Here is a 10,286-nt window from a genome sequence, read left to right on the forward strand (position 1 = left end):
CGCGAAGCCACGACGCTGCCACTGCCATTGATCTTCCTCTGCCTCCCTATGTTTGTCACACCAGATTTGGCTAGAGATTGATAGCTCCGACGAACACAAAGCAGCCACCACCTCAATGACACCCCTCTATCTTTTCTTGTTCTTCGCTGCTCACTCTCTTCCCCTCTTCTCCTTTCACATTTTTTTACTTTTGTTGTTGCTTTGTTGCAGAACCCATCCAAATACTTAGAACCACACTTTGGTATTCAATTTATTTACTTGTGGTGATAAAAAATATTTCAAATGGTTGTGTTTTTAGTGTTGTATGTTGTTCACTATTTCCTCTTCGTATGGGATGTTTTGATTGACGTACATATGTTTCTTGGTAAACTTTGTTTCTGTTGATATTTTAAGCATGCTAGTTGCTTGGCATTATTTGTTGTTGCCTTCTCGTTGCTCCAATGTTTTATTACTATTCGGGTCTACTTCACTGTTGCTATTTGTTGGACTGATTTTACATTATTTTATGTTAGTTTTCGTTGGTTGTGTGCACGGAAAATACTACTCCGGCGGCTAATGGGACTGTCGTTGACACTTTTACCCTTTTTATCGCATTTATTTAAATTCATCTCCGAAAATACTACACCCAAATGGCCGATGAAGAAATTTCCGTCGATTTCCAATATTTTAAGTTTATTCATTATTTCTTTAATTCATTCGATAGTTATTTATTCTCTTACTAACACTTTTACTAAGTGTTTATACAGGTACCCGGAGACACATCCCGAAGACGACACTCGGAAGGAACCCCAAGACTTCATCGAATCCTTGTTTGTATTTACTTTCGCACGTTATTTAAAATTGTGCAAAACATAAACTCGGAGAAGTGAAAACTTCACTTTAATGTTGGGCGGGGATATTTAATTACTTGTCGCTTATATGTTTAATTTAAAGTTCGTTATTCTCTTTAGGCAAGACCTAGACCGTCTACACTTTTATAAATTGATTAGATTGACTCGATATAAATACTTTGCTAATTAAATTCACACTTTTGGCATTTAGGCGAAAATACTAGGTCATCCTTTATTTTATATTCTTTATACACTTTTAATGCAACATACATTTTATATTGTTTCGTATGCACTAATACACATTTTAGTTAAGTTAAATCCACATTTTGACGCTAGGTAAATATTAAGTCTTCCATTTACAAATCTTTTATTCTTTGAAGGCATTACACATTTTCACTCAGTTTTTATCCACAATTCCTTATACTTATTTTTTACCAATATTTTTTACAATTCTTTTGTTTCTTATTCTTTTGATAGGGTATTCATTAAACAAACACTCTTTTTACGAAACAGTTGAAACCAGTCAAATTAACTTCACCTTTTTTTGAATTCTTTTGTTATATAAGACTAGTATAAGTACCCGCGCGATGCGCGGAGAACAACAAAAGAAAAAAGTCGCATTATGTATTATGCCCAAACTATTTTACAAAACCAAAGAGCACTTTTTAAGCAATATTTGCTACAACAAATAAATTGTAACATAAATGTTTAAACAATTGTTATGAAATGTTCAAAAGCCTAACTCGATTTTATACAAATATATAAATTAAAGGAGAAGTGTTAGCATATTTTATTCACAATCAGAAGTCTTCATTTTATTGGATGAGCGTCAAGCATGAGGAAAAAAATACATTAAGAACAACAACACCATTACAGCCATAGACCTCTCATGCTCAAAGCTATTTATTAAGAAACACTAAGAACTTCGAGTAAAAATGCGCAAATAATGTAACTTATCACTTGAATTAATATTCTTGTCTACTACACTACTTTTAATATCACATAAATAAATAAAACCTTTTGCCTGAATTATCTTTTATTTACTTTTCATATTATTTTTTGCAAATTGTCTAAAATTATAAGTAATACTCTTTAATATTATTTAATTATTCTATTTTATTTTTAAAATGATTCAAATGTAGAAATATCCTCACGTTATCTCTATCTGTACGTGTTTCGTACCTTCATAATTTAAAGATTCAACGTTTTAACCTCTTATATACATAAATCAACCTTATATTTTACTTCTCTATAACAACATTCTACCTATAACAGCAACATTATTCATTATAACTGTACACTCTTTGGAAATATCCTGTATAGCATTGCAATCTGACACATTCACTACTTCAATTTTTTCATAAATACATTAAATGTATACTGTCATTATTTTCAATCAGGTTTACCATAGATAATGAGTGTTCTTCCCACAAATGGAATATAACTTCTATCTAATGTCAGCAAACTGTTATCAGTAAAAGAGCCACGAGAACACAGTAATATTGCACGTAGCTGCACATGAATAGATGCTAGATGGGCTGCAACAACACATAGTAAGCTTATTCACTTAAAAAACTAACTAATCAATATGTTTGAATGAGTTTCTATAGATTGAAGGAGTCATAAAATTACAGGATACCATCACATAGTCATCGCTAGCTTGTTTGCTCATATTTTTCGTTATTAAATTAAATTATTTTTACATTGCTAGTATGATTTGTCTTATTAACTTGCTACTAACTTAGGCATTACTTTCCCTTTAATATAACCTTATATATTTTATTATTTCTACAATAGTTTTTTATTCTTAAACTTGTGATCTATTATTCAAAATTCTTGAATTTTTAAAACCTATCATTAATATTTTTAAGGGGCTTTACTTAATTTATTTTATTATTAGTTTACTTATAATTAAAAAAATGTAAAATTCATTACTAAATTGTTATTTTAAATCCATAAAAATTACGAAGAGATAAGCCTTCTATTATTTTTGTTAGAAGATCTAGAATCTTCAATATTTTTGTTTTTGTATTATATGTTAAGCAAATAAATGTTCTCTCTGTTGCATTATCTCTATCCCCCTCTTCTATATTATTTCCCGAACTATGATATTTTATTTAATTTTTTCATTTAGTGTTTAATCTATAAATAATAGACAAAAAAGAAGAAGTGCATATGATCATACTTTATACTTCACCATTATCTCACAGTGTTTTATTATTAAGGTTCTAGAAATTGTTATTTTTGTTGAAGTTATGTCATGCTTTTAGAGATTCTAATTTTTATATGATAAATTTAGATTTTAGTTTGTACGTTAAGGTTAGGAGAACCTTCACTGTGTTTTTGGAAGGCTGGGACAACCAAGTCTCATTTTAAATTTGAAAAGTAAATCACAGCTACATCTTTTTTTTAATCTAGCATTTAGTGAGGAAATCGTATGGGTCGCCAATTTCCTTTTAATAGCACAAAATAAATACTTTTTTTAATACATAATAATCCAAATAAGAAAATTAAAAAGACAATATTAAAAAAATAAAAGCAAATGAAATAACCACCAAACAATATATAAGATCAAAAACTAAACATAATTAACCTATCATGAAAATTCATAGAGAACGGAGAATTTTTCGATCACTTAAGAACTCCCTTCCTCGAATTCCGTTTTTCCCATTAAAGATCGATAGAGAAACAATGTTTGTCTAAAAGGACTGTTCAATTTTGTATTCTAACATTCTAAGCATATAACTCGCGATGCTTGTCGTATCTGCAAAACAGTCTACGACTGTTCTATGTATTACTGAAAAAAAATTGGTTTGCACCCTAAATTAGATAATACTTAGTTGATTAAAGAAGTGTAAAGAAAAACGAAAGTTAACATTATTTTTGTTTATTGAAATACTACTCAGCCAACATTAGTCAAATAACCATTAGAGAATTACAAATGAACAAATTATGAAAATTCACCAATAGTATGGATCACCACCTGAATTTTTCATTCAAAATCAGATTTCATAAGTTCCATCGATTGCTTTATTGTAGCTTTATGTATATGCAAAAAAAAAAATATAATAGTCAATACCAGTAGTCTCGTGGACTATAAGTAGAAAATTTTATATATACTCATCTTCAAAATTCAGTTTTTTTTGGCAACCAACTTTTTAATAATTACCAATAGAATCTTTTAAAAAAAATTAGCTAAGCTAAAACATCTTAGTTCAGTCTTACATAATACATTACCATATATCTAGAGCTCTAAGATATACTTTATGCTTAGAATCTTTGATTTTGAGGGGAAGTTCTAATACGTTGTGAAGCTCTAACATTACATATGTAGGCTATCTTCTTTGCTATTTTTCCCACACTCATGCTCTTCTGCTCAAATTAATACTCTTCCATTCTTTTCAATTCATATTGAATACATACATCCCACATATATTATTTTGAAAATTTGAGCTACTTGTGTCTTCACTTCAATTCCTGATACTCTGTTGGACATAATTCTACAAACTCATTATAGAATTGGAAATATATAAACAAACAGTTAATTGCTAAAAATTATCCAGCAAGAGACATGCACAATTTGTCGATGAAATTTTTAGTAACAGCTGAAAGAATCACCAAAATAGGGAAGACTTTTACATTCGTAGGCCACAATATAGTGATATAATAGTACACTATATTTGAATTGTTTGGATAATAGGCATTCCAATATCAGAGAATTTCCAATAGCACATGAAAATACAAAAAGCTAAACCAAACTATTAATACAACTCAACCAAATATGAAGAAATAAGAAACACTCACCTATAAACCTTGGTTAAGTATAAACTGATCTTCATATTTTATCAATCATACTAAATGTAGAGGCCTTTCAATATGCATCCCCAAATTATTGTTGAAATAATAAGGCGACAAAATTCTCTGCAATAATTACATTACTATGTCAAATGTGCGATTTCTATTGATAAAGTGTAATAAAAAATTTAGACTAAAGAGATACTCAAACATCAAAGAAATCTATGGGACATGAGATAAAATGGAAAAGAAATACCATAGTTGATTAGAAATCTGTAAATTTTTACTAAGGAGAGAGCTTTTTCCTCTCCATTTAATAATAGTATATAGACTTTTTATCTGTTTTTGTGTCTTTTTTATTTTATTTTTAAAGATAGAAATAAAATAAATTGCAAAGATAAAATAGTGTAGTAATTCTTATTCTTTAATAAATGTGTTATTTTTCAAATCAAATTCAAATTTATAAGGAGCACATTCCCCCCCCCCCCCCTCCCAACCCTCACCCCACCCCCACCCCCACCCCTCTGTATAAATGTGTTTGTGAGTTAGTGGGGTAATTGGGTAAGGAACGTGTTAGAGTCTGTTTGGATGGGCTTATGCCTATAAGCTGCTAAAAAAAATAAGTTGGGGTAGTCTAATTTTTTTTTTTTTTTGGCTTATAAGCTGTTTTCAGCTTATAAGCTACTTTAGATAAGCTAAGTCAAATGGGCCCAATTATTTTTTTGAGCTTATTTTAAGTACAAAATGACTTTAAGCTGGTCAGCCAAACACTCAAAAAAACTGAAAACAGCTTATAAGCAACTTATAAGCCAATCTAAACGGGCTCTTAGTTTATTGCTTATATTTTTCTGAAAATAAAGTTTGCTATAAAAAAGATTCAAAAAACGTGTTTTCATTTTTTTGAAATTTTTAGAAGTTTTAACCGTGCATGTGTGTGTTTGTGAGGTAGTTGGGTAAATGGGGCAAGTGACGTGCAGTTAGATTAGTTTTTACTTAGTTTATTCTTCTTCTTTTTTGGGTCTTATTATCATTTTGTTTTCTTATCTTTGTTGCTTTTCTTTTTCTTTTTTAAAGATAAAAATAAAAGTAAGTGTAAAGATAAAATAGGGAGGTAATTCTAGTTCATAAAAAAATGTGTTTATTTTTCAAAACAATTCCAGATAATTTATGTTCTAACCTAAATTCTTTATCTTAATTTAAATTAAATCAATATATAGATGTATATGTTACTTTTAGAAAATAGATATTTAATTATTTTTAAATTCAAAAACAATAACTAATTATTAACTAATTTTGGTCCTAAAACTACCACTTGTCATACTCCTATGACGCCACTTGTCACAATCCTATTACAAACTATCCTCTTTTTAATAATATATAGATCTCTACACCAACGAGTATTCTTAAAGTCTTTTTACATTCTTTATGAACTGATATATCCAGTTATACAATTTTTTATACATTTTTTTTTATTGATATACACTCTTTTATATTTGAAACACATTCTTTGTATGTTTCATATACTTATAGTCTTTTATAAACATAGACATGCATTCTTTATATACTTGATATATTTATTTTACATACTCTTACATTTTTTTTATACGTTCTTTACATAGTTGTATGCATTCTTTACACTAACATATATACACTCTTTATACTAACAGATACACTTTTATACTTACGAGTTACGTTTCTTTATACTCTTTTATATATTCTTTTTCAATATACATTATTTATAAATACTTGATACTTGATATAAATACATTTTTATACACTGTATATACTTAGTATATTATCACCTAGTGTAGCTTTTCACGAAGTCAAAACATTTTGAAAACATGTAATAATAAAGATAAACAGATAGACAACCCCCCTCTAGTGTTCAGTTAAACTAAGTTTAAGGACTGTCTTCAGACGGGCTCTGAGGGATGCTTAATACCTTCCCCTCGGGATAAATAAAACCCTTATCTAGAATCTCACTGGTTTCGTGGACTAAAAATGGAGTAGACACACAAATCCATATAGGTTTCCTATTTTTTTCCTTAAAAATAAGGTGGCGACTCTAACCCTTTTTAAACCAGTTAGAAGAACCGAGAAGTTGCATACTATCTTGGACCCATTCAAAATAGGGCGTAACAACTGTCATCTATGGCTCATATATAGCGCATTTAAATGTTTCACAATACAAGTTAGTGTCATAAAAAGCGGTCAAATAATCCAGCATTGTGTCGTCACATCAAGCATAGTGTGTCATAGAAAGCGGACAAGCATAGTGTGTCATCTATGTCTCATATATTGCGCATTTAAATGTTGCGCAATACAAGTTAGTGTCATAAAAAGCGGATAAATGGTGCAGCATTGTGTTGTCACATCAAGCGGTCAAATAATGTGTCATCTATGACTTATATATTGCGTATTTAAATGCTGCGCAATACAAGTTAGTGTCATAAAGAGTAGTATATAACATGATTGATGAACAACTAGCATTCACATTAAAACGAGTTATCATGTCATTCTATACCCAATTTGCTGATATTGGTTCTATTATATATTTTACCCCACAAGACATATTTGAAGCAATGGGTAGGACATGGGAACTAGATGATGATTTTAAATACTCCAATAACCCAAACAACAGATTCAATCGACAATACAATACCACAATGAGAAAGGAGTGGGATTGGTGTGTCATGGAGGCTGCAACACTTCAATAAAACTTGAGGTCATTAGGGCTTAAACGCCCAAAAAAAGGTGCTATGTCAATGCCTCGTGACACTCCACAAGAGTTGAATTTTGCTCTTAACCATTTTCATGAAGAGAACAATCGGATGAAAATACGTTGCCTAAGGGTAGAATATGGTCAACATGATTATGTAAGATTCAAATCTAAGTAGGATTCAGATTGTGAGATGTCCGATGAAGATTTTTTTTTTTTATATATATAATAAAGTAAGTAGTTAGGGTCATAATGACCACCCCCGACGGTACTTGGGGGTTTCCATCTATATAGGTAGTCTTTCATTTGTTATTAGACTACAACATTTTCAATGTCGAGTAGTAGAAATGTAGATTGGTCTTTATTCCTTCCAAATGATTCGAATTATAGTTCAAATCATAGCAGCTATTCCAGTGAATCAAGTTTTCTTAATAACAATGATTTCAAACTAGATGATATGAAACCCCACCTTCTTATAGAGCGTAATGATGATTTTTGCAGCGTGAAATATTCAGATCGACTAGAATATTTTTGTGGGTTACGCCGAGAATGGGCACATCGGCATGACGAATCAGAACGTCTTGTTCGTGACTTGAAAAATCTCAACGCTCAAATCCCAATAAGGTACTCAATAACAATGCCTCGAGTAGGTCCAGAAACTTGCGAGCTTGCCGTTCAAAGGATTAGAAAAGAAAACAGCAGAATGCTAGCAAGACGTTGTAGATTTTACATACTAAAGTTGGCCGAAGAACAAGCATCATTAACAAGTAGAGAACTAACATTTACAGAAAAAAGATATGTCTTAAGAAACCCAAAATATTGTTCTGAAGACGATATTGAGGATTTCTATTCCGATGATGATTAGGGGTTATTTTGGTTCACTCTCTTAGATTTTGGGTAATTTAAGTTTGGGACTCGTGCGATTAATTTGTATTTTTAGTTTATGATGAAGTCACCAATTTGAATATTTTTAGTATGTTTTTAATTTTATTTGATTGTTATAGTCTATTATTAATTTAAATAATCTTCTTAGAGTTAATAATACATAAAAAGTTCAACAATTCACAATTTCAAAAAAAAAATAGTACATAAAGGGTGAGGATTACATAATAAATGAAAACGTGCAACTAGTAGAAACAAAGTACATAAAAATAACAAAATAAATAGAAAATAGATAGAAAAACAAAATACATAGAGATATTAAACTTAATAAATAAAATACATAGAAATAATAAACATCAACAAGATAGCACAAATAATCTTCCAAAATTTCAGTTTTTCTTTCTAATCATTTTTCTCTTGTTGAGTGTCTCTAAGGTTAGCCTTGAATTTATTTTTTCTTCGGATTCTTTTAGCAAGACCTCCAAAAGGTCAATCTTTTCTTTAGCATCGATAAGCTTAAATTGCAAGTCAAACTTCATTGTATCTCTTGAGATACGTGAAGTTGCGGTGTCTCTATCAATCGAAGGCTTTTTAATCTTCGCCGCCACCGTTTTATCCAAGCGAATACTATCTTCCCAACGAAAATGTTTGCAACCGCCCAAATCCTATAAACATTAAAAGAAAATTAGGTTTTAAACATATAATATGTAGATAATGTGAAAAAAATTTAAACCCTAAAAAAATATAAAAACACTTACTTCGGGCACTTTACAACGCCAAAAACGACGCCCCGAATTATCTTCGGTCCTTGATGTTTTTAGCATACAATAACGACCACATTCACAAACATCATGTTCTATAGAAAAGTTTGATGTTTTAGAGCTTTGAGACGTGATTTTTTTTGGGGGGGGGGGGGGGGGGGGGGGTTAAAGTATGTTAAAAGAGTGAAAATGGAGGAGGTGAAGGAGAGTAGCTTGGAAAATGAAGCTGGGCGGGATTTTATTGAATGGTGGAGTTGTGATAAGGACAGGCTTCTTTCGACCAATCAGATTTCAATTGATATGGCGATATTTGATTGGTCGGAACATGTCACTTGTACACATGGCGCATCTTCATTGGCCTTTGATTTGACTACGCATGTTGCATCATTTTGACACATGGCATGACCCTATAAGCTTCTTTGTTTGACTTGGTGTGCCACGTCATTTGACACGTGGCACTAAAATGGACCTCTAGGAAGATGATATTTTGGGCTTAGCAAAGTGGGCTCATTATTTATAGCCCAAATTAATGGACTAGCCCAATAGAAATCGGATCTTTAATTAAATCCACATTTACTGGACTTAAATAATTAATTCAAAATGATATTAATCCACAATATTTATTTGGACTAATATCATGAATTTATTATGATCCGAAATTCTTTTACAATTAAATTTAATAAAATTTCTTTATTCACAAATGTCCCCCCTACTTCAAGACTTGTCGGAGCATAAACTTATTGAATTTCTCGGAGACTAGTTTTGAAGTACCTGTAGAGTATTTAAAATTTTGAATACCCTGATGCTTGAAACAATTATCTGATTCAATTGCTAAGCATTTTCATGTGCTCTTTTTTTTTTTTTCGATATAGCTGTTGTTGCCTCATTCTAACCACGTAAGTCTTTAAATAGCACTTTAATTTGGCACTTGCTTTTATACTATGCCATGCATATTTCACATGGGTAATATCCTTAACATTTTTATTTTTTTTTGTCCTTCTAATTCAAACAGGATATGAATAGGATTAGAAATCCCCTTTTGAATCAAATGACGTCTTCATATATAGCTCCGCCGCTTGTCTGCTCCTAGTCCATGTTGGGATCAATTTTTTTTTAAGCCGCCTTAAACATGTTCCCACATCGGAGAAATAGATTTCCAAGGCTATTTTCCACAAACTATAGAAACCCCTCCGTTGTATGAGTCGAGCACCAATCGAGCGACGTGTTTTTTTCACAAAGCTAGCACAAAGGTGGTTTTCTCCCTCCTTTTCTTTTGAGTTTTCTTTTGTGTTTTTCTTC

At 30.9% G+C, this 10,286-nt stretch overlaps 1 protein-coding gene across 1 annotated transcript; it reads right to left on the bottom strand.

The window, feature by feature from the left end:
* Window positions 1-8,397: 8,397 nt before the first annotated feature.
* LOC132620412 (uncharacterized) lies at window positions 8,398-9,122 on the bottom strand. Its single transcript, XM_060335073.1, has 2 exons — window positions 8,985-9,122; window positions 8,398-8,891 (listed from the first exon to the last, which is right to left on the bottom strand). Exons 1-2 carry the CDS (start codon window positions 9,048-9,050, stop codon window positions 8,616-8,618), a joined length of 342 nt encoding a protein of 113 aa, XP_060191056.1. The 5' UTR covers window positions 9,051-9,122; the 3' UTR covers window positions 8,398-8,615.
* Between the last annotated feature and the right edge of the window lie 1,164 nt (window positions 9,123-10,286).

This window comes from Lycium barbarum, chromosome 11 (assembly GCF_019175385.1).
Source record: "Lycium barbarum isolate Lr01 chromosome 11, ASM1917538v2, whole genome shotgun sequence".
Lineage (NCBI taxonomy): Eukaryota > Viridiplantae > Streptophyta > Magnoliopsida > Solanales > Solanaceae > Lycium > Lycium barbarum.